At 45.4% G+C, this 15,978-nt stretch overlaps 1 protein-coding gene across 1 annotated transcript in view; it reads left to right on the top strand.

Moving 5' to 3' along the window:
• GLP2R (glucagon like peptide 2 receptor) overlaps positions 1-15,978 on the top strand; it is a 65,328-nt gene that overhangs the window by 45,837 nt on the left and 3,513 nt on the right. The window contains exons 10-12 of the mRNA XM_046676779.1: positions 756-844; positions 7,477-7,615; positions 15,808-15,849. Of these exons, the coding sequence (XP_046532735.1) occupies positions 756-844; positions 7,477-7,615; positions 15,808-15,849 (270 nt within the window). The remainder of the gene's footprint in view (positions 1-755; positions 845-7,476; positions 7,616-15,807; positions 15,850-15,978) is intronic.

The raw sequence follows: 15,978 nt of genomic DNA, 5'->3' as shown, positions 1-15,978 counted from the left end.
GCCTTTTAAAGAGAGAAGTGTCAAAGAATTTGCAGACATATTTTTAAATTTCTACCAAGTCTCCCAAGGAAGAGCCTAATGTTCCCAGTCCTCAATAGCTGTGGAAGGTGGTCCAGGGAGTGGAGAGTGGGTGCTTCCCGGTGCCTCCCATGGCAGCAGCAGGACCTCTAGTTAGACACCGATATGGCTGGAGCTCTTTACAGAAGGGAGGCAGTGTGGCATTCTGTTTAAGTGAAGGGCGGGTTGTAATCAGATAAATCTGGATTTAATTACCAGCTCAGTCACTTACCAGCTGTGCGACCTTGGAAATTGTTCTTGTCTCTTCTGTGCCCCTGTTTTCTCATTGTATCATGGCGTAAAAATAGTGTGGCTTCCTCAGGAGCTTATTGCGAGGATTAAATAAAATAATAATTGGAAAATTAGCCCAATGCTTGGCATGGAAAGTACTCAGTAAATGTTCGTTAATAACAATGCTGTAAATGTCTACCTGCCTTGCTCAGATGGCGTAGTGGCAGGCGTCCCTGAGGCAGAAGAAGAAACTAAATGAATTTTCCGGCTCCTTTCCAGGCTTTCAGTTGAGATGGCCCCAGGGGGAGTGCAGATGACCACGGGCACTTACTACCTGACCAGCTGACTGCCAAATTGCCCCGGTTCACAGGGACAAGGATCTAATGGCCAGGCCCAGGCTGACCTCAACATTCATAGCCATATGGAGTCCATCACTTACTTACCTATGTCTGCTTTTTTTTTTCAAGGTCAATTTCTTCATCTTCCTGAAAATTCTCAAACTTCTCATTTCTAAGCTCAAAGCCCATCAAATGTGCTTCAGAGACTATAAATACAGGTGAGTGATCTGAGGTTGGTACCCAATGGACCAAGCTTGTTCTGACCGCTCTGGCTCTTCTGGCTAATGTCCTAGGAAGGGAGAATGAGTTGCAGGAGTGTGTTTATCTCCTAAGACAAGGTATCAGGGAGAGTCCATCTGAAAGAGGGGTCATGGGATCAGGCAGGGCTTTTGCCAACGATGAAGACCTCTGGCCCCAAGAAAATGAAGTAAGTGGAGAGCGGTCAAGGGCTCACATGTTTCCCAGCAGGAAACTTAAAATGCTCCTAAGAATGAGTGGTTGATGGGGAAAGGAAAGAGTCATATGAAGGGAAGTTTGACAAGTACCTTCCTTCGGGAAGGATTTGAGGGAACAATAAAAGACATATTCACAACCCAGAAGAGAATATTTGGGTATTTCTGAGACCTAGAGAAATAAGACCACAAACTCTTGGAGTCCAAGGAAATATGTTCTTCACACAGTCACCCTTTCTTTGTGACTTGTCTTTGCTGTGTCCCACCTTCTGCTTTCCACGGTGACAGCAGTCCCAGTTCACAGGAAATCAGATCATAGGTATTTATTGAGCTCTGCTTTGCTGTAAATACAAATGAATGAATGAATGAATGAGAGATAAAGGGCGCCCTTTCTCCTTCCCCGTCAGTCATTCCTTACCTTCTATGGGACATGTGCTCACGGGAGGGGGAGTTTTAACTCAAAGGGGTAGCTCTGAGGATAAGGATTTCAGTCCACGTGGCAGGCAGAGGTGGCGCTGTGCGTGAGGATGGCTGTAGCTGCTTCTCACTCCCTCTGAGGCCAGAACAGGGCTGACCCAGGTATGCTGGGAAGGTAGTTTTCCCAGCAATCTGACAAACTTATAATGAATGCCCACACTGTGCCTGGCACTGTGCTTGGAACAAAAGGTGAATACGATGTGGACCCCGTCTGCGAGGAGCACACGTCCTAACCACCAAGGACTGGTGTGGAATGCGAGTCAGGAGGGCCGACACTGGCCATGACCCCAGACTCGCAGACTGAACTCAGGCAAGTCGCTTGGCCTTCCTGGGCCTGCTTTCTGGTGTGTAAAATGGGAGACCACCAGACCCATCTCCTGCTTTTTATGAGGATTACATAGATACAGGTGTTCAATCTAATCAACGAAGTGAGTGGTATTTGCCCAAGATCCAGACTCCAAGTCTTATCTACTTAAAACCCCTCCTTCAGGAGGGACAGAAGGATAAACACACATGATTCACAGCTGGGCAAATATATACTGTCGTTGGTCCAAATATTTTGCAAAAACTCCTTGTCCTGGGGCACTTGGGCTGGCCTGGACCACACGGAGCCATGCCATCTTTCTTGGTGCCTGTGGTAGAGCTTCCAAGTAGCTGACAGTTTCTTTGGCCCTTTTCCCAGGTCTCAGCCTCTCTCCACACTCTCAGTGGGGTGGGGGGGGGGGGGGGCCCAAGGCCAAGAGCAGAGCTGCTATAGTCTACCCTATGTGGGTCTATTCGGAGAGGGCATCTTCTCACTCACCAGGCACAGGGGAAACCTGGGCGCCCTGGAAACCAACAGAGGACAGCACTCCCAGGAGACAGAAATCCAAAGGCACCACTTTCCACATGGACTGAAAGCATAAACCCTGCTATTCTGTGCCCCAAAGCCCACCATGTACCACTGAGGTCTTCCCATGCTCCAGACCCACAGCAGCCCCTACAGTGGCTTTCCATCCTGGCTGCTTCTAAGCATCTCCTGACAGCCAGCTAAAAGCGCAGACTCATGCACCCCTCCACCGGGTATTCTGACTCAGTAAGTCCAGGATAGAGCCCCACCATAGGGACTTCTTACAGTAGAGTTCCCCAGGAGATTTTGACACACAGCCAGAGTGGGGGACCACTAGATCAGATGTTCTAGTGAAATAAAGCATGGAATTTTCTGGTGGGGCCATGCAAATGCGTTTCTAAGCAGCCCTGAGATGCCCTTTTTCAAGATCTCCTTTAAAGTTATCCAAGATGGTGGTTTCCAAACTTTTCTAATCATGCATCTCTATCAGTAAAGAAATTTTGAGCATGACCCTCATCATACATACACATGGTCTATTGAGCTAATCTACATGTTATAAGATATACCAAAATACAGAAAATTATAAAGGATAGATAAAAATTAATATGCATAGAACTTCTATTATCTTCTCTTTCAATACCAAATGGATTGTTTTGCACAGTCCTGAAATGCACACACTTGACTGGGAGTCAATGATCTAGGGAAGTGTAAATCAAGATCCCAGGGAGACCCTCATGGCTGAGTAATAATTCAGGATGGCTATTTTGGGGGGACAAAGAATATCTCTTGCTGACATATACAATCTGTCTGGAAACTTCTTTTTCCTTTCCCCCACCCTTGTTTGAAGAAAAAGCTTGAAAAGAGGAACCTGGGTGCATGCCCACTCGGAGGCCTCCCAGGGTGAGTCACCTCACCTTGGTGAGTTTGCCATCACCTGGAGACTGTACTGGGGATCTCATCAGTGTTCCCGAGTGGCTGACACTTTGGAGGGCTGACCAATGCCAACTGAACTCACAAGAGACTAATATATAAACAAGACTAGACAGTTAGTCATTCTCAAAGTCTGTAGAAGGTGAGGGTGGGGTGGGGCGTTCCTTCCAGTGCCTGCCTCCTTGTAAAGTTGACACCAGAAGATCTAGACATCCAAAGCAGTCACCAGAATGCTGCCTGGTGATCACGTCGTCAAAGTAGAGTGGTGGTTGTTGAAGGATCACCGACAGCGGCCTGAGAAGCCACCACCGCCCAGCAGTACCACCTGCCTGGCAAGAGGGAGGGCCGCTCCCCGAGTTCCACAGATAGGGCTGGATAACTCTTTCTTTGTGCTTTTTCCTGCCATTTTGGTTGGCCATTTCTCTTTCTCCGCACAGAGTACAATACCATTGATTAGCTTATGCTTATTAATTAGCAAAAAGTCAAGGCCCTGTCTCTCAGGATGCTCCTGGGCCACCTTACTGTACACCTGGGCTGGGGAACTCTACAGCGTCAGTGAGCACGTTTGCCCGTTTTTCTCTCCAGGCCGTGCTAACTCCCTCGTTTCCAAGTTCCAGAAGTGCTGCTTCCCATCACCCCATTGGGTCATCAACACCCCAAACTCACACTGCCCGCTTCCACGTTGGAAGGTTCTCTTCTTCCATGCCCCCTCTCCATGTCTGTTTTCCTTTGGAGCCATCTTCTAGGGTAAGGAGGAGGGGCCACAGGGCCCAGTGCGTTTTGTCCAAACCCTGGTAGGAACAGGCCTGCCTCCAATTCTCTCCAATTTTGAGAACTTTCAGAATGTAGCTCTCAAGATTTGGCCCCCCTCCAGAGGTATATTTTAGGAAAGTTTTATTAAACACAGTCAGGCCTTGCCAAAGAGGCAAGTTGCTAGGAGCTGGAGAACCTTCTGTAGTCCCAGCCCTCGTCCCTGGGCTTCCACCATTCAAGCAGAGGAAATGTAACTGGTCCATCTGTCTGGCCTGGAAAGGGGAAACTGAGCCAACCCAGGAGGGAGAGTAGCACCCTTGGGACGCGGATCCTCAGCATGGTCCACACTCTTGATTCCTTGTGGTTCCCAGCGTGGAGGCGGTTCACTTCCCCTGGACAAATGGTCTTAACTCCCTGTGTGATGCGTGGGGCAGAGCCCTTAATGAATTTATAAAGGAGGATCATTTCTTAACATGCTAAACCCCAGAGCCCTTTCTGAAAGGACTCTCTGGTGGGCAACCAAGGATGACAAATGCCACAAATGGAAATAAAAATGATCAAGTCATTGAGGCTGGAAGCAACCTGAGGGCAGGGACGACCTCTTTAAAAATAGGGATAGGTAAATTTTATTGATCATTCATCAGATAGTAGATACCATTTATTCTGAGGGTTTGCCATGTGTTATTTATTCCTTAGAACAACACTGTCAAGTATTGTTATTAATCTTATTTTTTATTATTATTTTAATATTTAAATTATATCATTATTATTATTATAATCCTCATTTTTACAGATTAAATAACTTGCCTAAGACCATATCACTAATAATTGGCGGTCCTGGGATTGAACGCAGGCCCCAGGGACTGACGCTCTAGCGCATTTGGCCCCAGCTCCTGCTCTCCCACTGTACTCGCTTGTGTGCCCAGAGCTGATGCTCAATAAATGTCTGGGTAATAGCTAAATGACTGCAATAAAGTAAACCATTTAAATAAACAAATGATTATAGATGAAAAATAAGCATAAACACAGTTCATAAGAGTAAACTGCTATAGATATCGATGGATTTTCATTTGAACAGGGACGCAAATAGTACTCAGACTAAGGAGAAGCTGGAATGAGGTGAGGAGTGGGAAATCCCTTCTGACGTCCATCCAGAGAGTTGGTAGTTACTAAAATGGCCCAAAACTTCATAAAAAGATGGTCATTCTTTAAAAATTATCCCATACTAAATGTGGGATCCTGGACTGGCTCTTGGAATGTGAAAAGGATGTTAGTGAAAAAAACTGGTGGAGCCTGATTTCGTCACATACCAACGTTGATTTCTTAGTTTTGACAAATGTCTCACAGTTATATAAGGTTTTAACATTAGGGGAAACTGAGTGAAGGATATGTGGGAACTCTCTGGCTTGTCTTTGCTACTTTTCTATGGATCTAAAATTATTCCAAAATAAAGAGTTTATTTGAAAAACACAATGCCATAGCATGGCACCAATAATAAGTTGATGGTAAGACACAGGACTGCAGGTAAGAATGTAAATGTGTGTTGTTAAAACCCAGGTAACCCAGAGCAAGGGTCGCAAACTCAAACCTGGCAAGGGCCAAGCAAGTAACAGGGGTGAGTAGGGTGGGCTGGCTGGGGCTGGAGGGCACACGTTCCCTCTGCAGAGACGGCTACCGTCAGGCTGTGGCCAACAATTGCCAAGCAGGAATTTGAGCCAGTGCTGCCAGATCATCCCATTTTTCAAAAGAAGCTAGAAATCTGGACATCTTTGCTCAAAAACTCCTTGTTGTTTAAAGATGGCTCCAGGAACAAAAATTACTCCCCAGCATAAGCAAACACTGTGAGCAGGACAAGTGCAACTGTGGTTGCCACTTTGCAACCTCTGAACCAGAGGGTTTTCAAAACACTCTTGGAAATTAAAAAAAAAAAACCCTCTTGAAATAGTGTCTCCTCGGGAGCACCTTCGCTGAGACTGCTGCATGGGTGGGTGTGGGGTGGGAGCAGACATGAGCTCAGCTGGCGGGAACCACATCATCGGGGCCGCGCCTCATTCTCCTCCCTGCTCCGCCTCCCCTTGGTGGTCAAGGCCCTGGGACACAGAGCCCATGTGCCCCGGTGAAGCCCCTCCACGGTGACTCCTGCTCGCCTCTTACTGACTTTAGGTCCTTTTAGGGCACAAAGGTGGGGTTTCTTGTTTCCTGGATAACACTGTGTTTGAATGGCTCTCGCAGACACAAGCTTCATAATAAGACCTTTCTCTTAGATAGAGTTAAACCTTCCTGAAGAAACGCCCGTGAGCTGCTGATGACCCTCCATGCTTCTACATCTCTAACTCCGTGGGGTTTGGGGGAGAAAACTTCTCCTAGTCTGGCCCTTTAAGACAAATGATCTGGGCTAAAAAATCATTACAATTAAGCTCTTTTTTCCAATGTGTATAAGACAGTAGCTTTGTTTGTACCCTAAATATGAGTCACCTTTGCTAATGTAGTTAGTTTTAAATCAAGGAGCAGCTCAATAGTAAAAAGCAGTCATTCCCAAATGTGGCTGCTTATCAGAATCCCATGGGCGGGGGGGCTTTCCTTAAAAATTCACATTCCCAGGACTCAACCTCCAGAGGTTTCAATTCAGGGGGTTGATAATGGGGCCCAGGAATTATATGTGTATATATATATATACACATATAATTTTTTTAAAAGCTCTGTAAGGAATTCTAGTTGTCAGCCACATTTGGGAACCACCGGTATGCAGTATGGAATGTTCGGGCCCCATCTGCGCACTTTGCACGTGGGTGGTACAAAGGAATGTTTGTCCTTTTTGTGTAGAGTGTATACAACAGCGAGTTCCCACACAGATTTTTTTATGAGGAGGATCAGTTTCTCATTTCCTGCAGCGCTTGCTGTCATTAGGGTTGAGGGACAGCCTGGGGCTGATGGTGAAGCACTGGACGGAGTGTGAGGTCCGAAACCCCACTTCCAGGCCTGGATTCGCCACTTGGTGGCTGTGTGGCCCCGAGCAAGTCATTTTCTTTCCCTTCTCAGGCTCAGTAAAACTGAGCATTGAAAGTCTTGAATAGAGAAAGAGATAGAGGCACCTGTTGGCCAGATAATAGGAAACTTGTCAAATCTGGTAGGGATGTGGTGTCCCAGGGTGACAGCCACATGCATGGAAATCTACCCACCGGACAAAATGTTAATATCTGTAAGTATATTGTAATCTATATGGGAGAATTCGTTCATTCATTCATTCTATTCCTGTTTTCTGAGCATCTGCCATGAGTCAGGTGCAAGGATGCATCCGTGAAAAAGACCACATTGGCCCTTAAGGCGTTCAATGTCCAGCCAAGGAGATAAACTGGCAAATCAACTGTTTATCACCCTCATGACAGTGATTTGGTTGTGTCATTCGCAGATTGGCAAAATCAACGCTGGTCCTCATTCCTTTACTGGGTGTTCACGAGATTCTCTTCACCTTTGTCACTGATGATCAAGTTGAAGGATTTTCGAAACTTGTCCGACTCTTCATCCAGTTGACTCTGAGCTCCTTCCATGTAAGTAGGCACCTGAAGCAGGATGCCTTGGCTTTGACGAAAACAAAATGCCCTTGATGCAAACATGCTCAGAATTGAGAGAGGCCGCAGATGGGAATAGAGTTCTATTATGAGCAGGCTTCACCAGGGAGGGGCTTTGGCATTAGAAGGGTGTGTGAACAGAAGTGTTGCCTGGATCCTGCCAACCTGGCTCAGTGACTAAGAAGGGAAAAGTGGTCTGTCTCCTGGGCTGTAATAGTTGGTGTGACTCACGATCAGAATTAGCTGTGAGTGTCAACATGAAGCCTTTTATTAAGTGCCTGTTTTCACTGGGTTCTCTGCAGAGCGTTGTGCAAAATGAACACTGCCTATGCTTTAGGTGGTGTCCTCAGAACACAACACAACTTGGGCAGGGGCCAGTGAGTCAAGACCAGGAGGCTCTTGAACCCTGACAGATGTGTGGGGGCTGAAACTAGAACCAGGAGGCCAGCTGTGGTTAACATACCTGAGTATTTTGGTTATTCGTTGCTTAAGTTATTATCCATTACTCAGTAACTTAAAAGGACAATAATTTTTATTATTTCTCACAATTCTGGGGGTCAGGAATCCAGGTAGGACACAGTAGGGATGGCTCACCTCTGCTCTAAGTGGTGCCTGCTGGGCTCAAACTTCCAAGATGGCTTCCCCACTGACATGTCGGATGCCTAAGCTGGGAAGGCTCAAATGAGTGGGGCCGGTTGGAGTGGCTTTATTTGAGTCAAATTTCTGGGACTTCATTTCTCAGTGTCAACTATGTTTATCAGTTCCATACAGTCTTAGGGCCTCTTACTTGCTGCATGTTCTCTTCTCATGGTTTCTCTAGCAGCGTAGCCGAACTTCTTACATGGCAGTTCAGGGCTTCCAAGAGCACAAAAGCAGGAGCTGCCAAAGCCTCTAAATGCTTGGGCCTGGAACTCACACAGTGATACTTCTGCTGCATTCTACTATTTAATGCAAGTCACAGACCCAGCCTTGATTGAAGTGGAGGGGACTGCACAAAGGTGTGAATACTGGGAGGCATGGCTCATTAGCAAAAGCCACTAATGCAAAAGACTACCACAAACAGTGTGGACACACCAAAGGCCCTATACAGTAGTGATCTTGGAACTAATAATCTTAAGAGTCTAGTATAGGGGCAGAACTTCTGGAATGGAGGAGAGAGGACCTGGGAAAACGCTCTCCCTGAAAAGCAACAGTTAAATCGGACAAAATTGTCAATAGCAACCATTTGAGGACCCTGGAAATCAACCAAAGGCCTACAAAATATTGAGAAGAGTTTATTCGAGAAAAGTCACTAAACTTGAGTAAGAACAGTGGGAGTCTGTGTTATTTTTGTGTGGAGTCGCTCTGGTCCTCCAACTCCTTCTCCATCAGTGGGGCAATTCTAGGGAAAACCAGCAGCTTCACTGCAGAAGGAGGCTGACTTGATAGAGATCAGAGAGGAGAAAAGGCCCACATCTCTGGGCATTGTCAGAGATAGTAGTGATCTTAGTGGCAGAGGAAGAAGGAAAGACAGTGTCACAGTCTGTGGTTGTGATCCTAGTTGGGGCAAGAAACAGATGGTGAGCTAGCCAGAAACTCAACAGGGAGATCTGAGGAAGGAGACAGCTATCATGGGCCTCAATAAGCCCCCACATATCTCTCTGGTGGACTGGTAGGTTGTGCACACATGCAAGGTTGTGTATACACTCAGGAGAAACCAAAGAAGATATCCACATGTCCCTGGCTGAACATGAGTTCCTGGACATGAACAGAGGAGACGTGAGAGGTAGAAAGTAAAAGCCAGGGAAGCCCTATAAACTGTCTGAACTTGGAGCATGTTCCCCAAGCCACGCACAGATCCATTGGCAAAGGGTGTGGAAGCCTTACTGGCTCAAGATGTTTGAGCACAACTTCTGACCAATCACTGGCTATTATTAAGCTTTTATAGATGGGGGCAGGAGACCAGACTTAAACACAAACACCAACATTTTAAAAATGAGCACAGACATCAGCAGCTGTCCACCACAGGAGAGAGAGTCCATAGAACAAGTAGCTCCAACAAGTTACTACAAAAACAAACAACAGCAGCCATCTGGGGGAGGGCGGGGGGGGGGGGGGGTGGGGATGGGAGAATAGGAGTCTGATTCCTGAGTTGCTACAATATATTATTTAAAACTTCCAGTTTTGAACAAAAACTTACAAGATGTGCAAAGAAACAGGAAAGTGTGACCCATACTCAGGAAAAAAAGGAAATCAATAGAAAATCTCTGAGGGGTCCAGATGTTGGACTTAGCAGACAAAGACTTCAAAGAAGTTATAAATATGTTCAAAGGATTAAAGAAAAGGATGCTTAAAGGATTAAAGAAAGTCATACTTAAAGAATTAAAGTATGATAATGATTCATCATTAGAGAATATCAATACCAAGAAATTATAAAATAAGAAACAATTTGACAAATGCCAGAGTTGAAAAGCACAATGACTGAAATGAAAATTTCACTAGAGAGGCTCAGGGATAGATTAAGGTGGCAGAAGAAAGAGTTAATGAACTTGCAGATAGGTCAACTGAAATTATTCAGTCTGAGAAACACAAAAAAAAGAATTTAAAAAAATGACAGAGCCTTAGAGACCTGTGGAATGCCATCAAGCATACCAATGTACACACATGGGACTCCTGGAAGGAGGACAGAGATAGAAAGGGGTAGAAAAATCATTTTGAAAAATAATGGTTGAAAACTTCCCAAATTTGATGGGAAACATTAATCTATGCAACTAGGAAGCTCAATGAACCCCAAATGGAATAAAACAAAGAGATTCTCCATTAGAAACATTACAGTTAAACTGTTGAAAGTCAAAAACAAAGAGAAAATCTTGAAAATAACAAGATTTATGTACAGAGGCTAACAGTACAGTTAACATTTGACTATAAACAGAAACAGTGGAAGCCATAAAGCAATGGTACGACATAATCAAAATGCTGAAAGAAAAAATAATTCAATCAAGAATTTTATAGCCAGCAAAACTAGGTTTCAAGATGCAGGTAAAATAAAAATTTTCTCAGATCAACAAAGACTGAGAAAATTCATTGTTAGCAAACCCTGCTTACAAGAAATATCAAAGGAAGTCCTCCAGGCTGGAAGGAAATGACAACAGGTAGTAACTCAAATCCACATGAAGAAATAAAATGCATTAAAAATAGTAAGCACATAGGGAAATATGAAAGTCTATAAATATATGTATTTTCTCTTTTCTTCTTTTCACTGATTTTAAAGACATAAGGTTGTATAAAATGACCATTATAAGCTGTATTATTACTGTAAATTGTGTTACATAAAGATCTAATATATTATGACAATAATAGCCTAAAGAGGAAGGAGAAAATGGAGCTATATTGGAGGAAAGTTTCTATATTTTGCCAGAATTGTTAGCATTAATATGAAATAGATTGTGATAAGCTAAGATGCATGTTGTAATCCCTGGTACAAACACTAAGAAAATAACTCAAAAAATATAGGTAGAATACCTGCAGAGGAATTAAAATGGTACACTAGAAAACACCTGTTTACCCCAGAACACTTTCAATCTCATTGAAATCCACATTATTCTCCCTCCCTGTGAGGGAGAAATTATTAAACCATTTTAAAGATGAAAGTCCTGAGGCTCAGAGAAGGACGTGAACATGCTAATACGTGGCAGAGGTGAGATTTGTATGTGGAGGTTAAGCCCTTGCTGGAAACCACTATGCCGCAGTGCCTCTCAGGTGCCCCGTGAGGGTCAGAACCAGGAGACCCTGAGTTCCCTCTATCAGAGTCTTAAAGCCACTGCCGCCAGACAGGGTGAGGTGCTGCGATTCCCTGGAGAAAGTGGAGGGAACGTGCTGCCCACTGCCGACTCACCAAAAGCCAAGGAGACAGAGCCCGGGGTGCTGGGCCGTTGCACAGCAGCTCTTTTTCCCTTCTTAGAGCTGAATTGCATGTGGCTTTGAACTGAGATAGAGGACCCATTGGTAACTTTTTTCATTATGAAACCACGTTTAATTTATTTCTATCTTTTGGGGGATTTCAAAGGCTAAGCTTTAGCAAATTGGGTTTCCTGTGTTGTTTGGTCTTAATCTTCTTTAAAAGGTAACCCCAAATTAGAAAAACAACAACAAAAAGCTTTCGCTGTTACGTCAGTGATATTTGGTGGCCTTTTTCCCTCTGAGGGCTCGACCAGTCATGTGAACCCTGATCTCACACAGCTGAGGACAGACGAAGACCAGATGCTCGTGTGGGGCCTATGTGGGACAGATTTCTGGGAAAGCCTCCTAGTCTATCTGACTCCTCTGGCAAGGGAGCACATTTTGGTCCATCTATCGCTGTGTAACAAACTACCCTAAAACTTCAAGGCTTAAAGCAGTAACCATGTTCTCATTTTTAATGATTCTGTGAGCTGGGCTATCTGGACTCAGAAGGGTGATCCTTTTGATACATGTAATTTTTGAATGGGGGGGTGCAAACATCTGAAGGCTCAATTGGGCTGGAACATCTAAGAAAGCTCATTCACATGGCTAGACATTGGCATGGGCTGTTGGCTGGGTGCTCAGCTGAGGCTATCAATTTACAGAGCCTCAGTTCTTCTCCATGTGGCCTCTCCATGTATCTTGGGCATCTTACAACATGGCAGCTGGACTCTTTGAGCATCCAAAGAGCAAATATTCTAAGAGGAAAGAAGTAGAAAATCCCAGAATGTCACTTCTAACACGTTGTACTGGTAGGAGTCACAGGGTCATCCCAGATTGAAGGGAAGGGAAAATAAGGTCCACTTCTTGATGTGAGGAGTAGCATATGCCCATTGAGGGAGGGACAGGGAGGGGAATCCTTGGGACCATCTCTGGAGACTAGCTACCACACTGGATCATTTGGTCCTGCAGCCAGCTAGAGTTCTGCTCACCACTGTGCACCACTGAGGAACGCGAGGAATCAGAGTGTCTCTGCAGAATGAGCTAGAAAACACACTTAGAGGGCTTGTGCATAGGCAGAAGCCTCCCAGCTTCTGAATACCCCTCCATCCCGCCAGGCAGAGGCAAGAGCCAGGGTGGGCAGATGTGTGGGTGCACATTCGATGGGTCATATCTTAGTGAGTCAGTAGAGTTGGCATTGGACCTGCCAGCTCCTTTCTCTGCTGCTTTGGAGGGTCCTTCACTCTTCCAAGGGCTGATTGCTTAGAACGTTTCCCGGGTCTCCTGCTCTTGAGGGATCTTTGGAGAGACCGCCAAGTGGTGGTGACATATGAAATGAGAGCCATATGTTCTGTGGGACCGCTCCCTTCACACTTGCTTTACCTAGAATGAGAGTTAACCAGATTCCAGGATGTTCCTAAAACAGTGAATCAAGAACCCAAAGAACTGAAAGACATGTTTATCATGTAGAATCCTATTTTAGCCAACTCATTCATGAGAATGCCAGCACACTGAAAGCCACCCCTTCTAATGTCGTAAGCCTGGAGGCAACTGTGACCTGCCCTGCCAACCGTACAGGGCAGCTGTGAGCCTCCAATGAGATTGCATGTATGAAAATGATAAACTGGTACCACCATGCCCCCGTTTGGGAGCCACGGCCAGGGAATAAAGGGTGTGTAAGAGAAGGAAACTCCCACACTGGTGGGCAGAATGCAAACATGTGACTGATGTCGTGACAGCCAGCACGGAGATTTCTGGCTTCCATAAGGAAGAGCATAAAAATCTTTCCCCTGGGCAACATTTTATAATCCCTCTTCAATTTCAGCTCCTTTCACAGTACCCAACCTTCCTTATTAGCAACAGGGGGTAGAGAAATGTTATCAAGGGAGATGGGAGAGTCAGCCTGCACTGTGACCTTCACTCTTTAGTTGGAAATGTGTCCTTCCCTTGTGAGTCCTGGCATTTTATGAGATTCTTCTCATAAACGCTCAAGTACCTGGGTCCTGCACACATACCCAGCTCCAGCATCGGGCACACAGCCCAAGTCCCACAGACCCTCTCATACGGGGAAAGCCAGGCTTGCAGTTTATGACAGTTGGCTATCTAACAAATCAAGAAGCAGAGTCTGGAAAGACAATGGAAACAAACATTAACTAAAGCATCTTTGATTCCCGACCTCCGGCAGGTAAGCAGCAAATCCAGAAAATTTTTCCAACAACATCAAGAGATCATCCCTTTACCAAAACTTGCCCAACATAGATGCTTTGTAAATGGAAGTGCCGTATAAGGGTGGCCTATTGTTTTCATTGTGATCCTCGTGTCCACAATTCTAAAAAACTAGGAAGAGAACAGAAAGGAAACTGTCCTGTCATATTTTAGAAATGGTCCGATAAAGTACAAGGCAAGACTCTTAGTTGTAAGTGACAGAAGCCCAACTCATTCCTTCATTCACTCATTCACTTATTCATTCGACAAATATTTTTGAGCTCCTGATGTGCAGGCATTTATTCCAGGTGTTGGGGATCTGGCAGTGAAAAGACTAGATAAAGGTATTAGTCTTGTTGGGGGTAGGGGGAGGGGAAGGACGTAATAACCAACTTGACAAATAAATAACAATATAATTCCGGTGTTGCGAAGAAATAAAATAGAGATCTGTGATCGTGACTGGAGTGGCACCCAAAATTGAGTGGCTGGGAAAGACTTCTCTTTTAGGTGATATTTGGGCTAGAATCTGAATTTTGAGAAGCCAGATAGAGATTTGAGGGAAGAATGGTCCAGAAAACACAAAGTGTGAAGGGACCTGAGGAAGAAATGAGCTGGGGTAGCCAGTCTGCAACATGGCGCCCCATGATCCTCACCTCCTGGTGTTCACGGCCTTGTGCCATCCCCTCTCACACTGACTAGGGTTGACCTGTGTGACCATTAAGGTATTGTGGACATGAAGGTGTGTAACTTTTGAAGCTAGGTCATAAAAGGGTTTGCGGCTACCACCTTGCTCCCTTGGATCACCCCATGGGGGAAGCCAGCTGCCATGTCATGAGGACACTCAAGCAGCTCTATGGAGGGAGTCTGAGGCCTCCTACCAACTTGCCAGGCATGTGAGCCTTCTTGGAAGCAAGTCAAGTCTTCAGCCAACATCCTGACTACAACCTGAAGAATGACCTTGAGCCAGAGTATCCAGCTAAGCCACTGCCAGATTCTTGGCCCATTGAAAGTGTGTGAGATGATAAATCTTTACTGTTTTGATCCACTAAGTTGTATAGCAACAGATAACTAGTACGTTAGTTGAGATGCTGGAGGAAGCCAACAGACCCATGTGGCTGAAATATAGTGGCTGAAGGGAAGCATGGTACAAGATGAAGTCAGTGACATAGACACACAGCCCACATCACCTTAGCCCTTCTGTGGCTAGATTTTATTCTAATCTAAGTGTGATGAGAAACCACTGGCGTAAGATGATCTATCTTTTCAAAAAAGACAAGAGAAAGTGGTGTTTACTATCTCACATAAATGAAAATTTCAGGATCAGGCATAGCTGGGTCCAAGCACTCAAACAATGTCATCAGAAATCTGTCTCTTACCACCTCTAGCCTCTGCCTTCTCTCTGCTGGCTTCATCCTCAGATAGGCTCTCTCCACATAGCTGGGAAGATGCCCATGAGTATCTCCAGGCTTCTTTGAGTATACAGCTGGCAAACGTGGGGAAGAGAATGCAGCCCTCTCTTTTCTTCCCAGTGGAAAGACCTCAGATTGGCCCTGCTTAGATCACGTGCCCTCTTGGGCTGATTATTGAAGTGATGGCCATAGTAGAACATAGGGACCACATGATTGACAGCCCTGCCAGAAGCCCAGGGAGTAGGGGAGGGTCAGTTTCCAAAAGGAAAGGATGCAAGTGAGGCAAAAAAAAATAGCCAGTGCCCACTGTGGACAAGTAGAAATGGGACAGTGGCCTTGTACAGTATTTGTATAATTGAATGAATCACGCAAGGTCTTTGGCATTTACTCATCATTGACCTTGAGCACATAAGCAAACACTTAGGCTGATATGGCTTGTGGGTGGCAAAGTAAGAAGCGACTCCATGGAAATCCAAGTTAACGTAACCAGTGTGACTAACCCTAGTTAGTGCAAGCAGTGTAGATGCCAGCCTCTTCTGGGGCTACTAAGGCGAGGGCTGGCCTTTGGACTTTCCACGTAACTTTCAGACAAATCTTCTACCGAGTCAAACTTCATGCCACCTCTTCCTTTCATTCCAGGGACTACTTGTGGCCTTGCAGTATTGCTTTGCCAACGGAGAGGTACGTTTTCGATGATGCCGTGCTAGCTTCCCGTGAGGCTGGGCGGCATCTTACTGTCCCCTGAGGTCTCTATTTATGTGATGGAGCTATGGGGGAATGGGCAGTGACCAGCATGTGTTGGGACAAATT

The sequence above is a fragment of the Equus quagga genome, chromosome 11 (assembly GCF_021613505.1).
Source record: "Equus quagga isolate Etosha38 chromosome 11, UCLA_HA_Equagga_1.0, whole genome shotgun sequence".
In the NCBI taxonomy this organism is placed as follows: domain Eukaryota; kingdom Metazoa; phylum Chordata; class Mammalia; order Perissodactyla; family Equidae; genus Equus; species Equus quagga.
The sequence above is the reverse complement of the archived record's forward strand: the minus strand, read 5'-3'. Positions and strand labels throughout refer to the sequence as shown.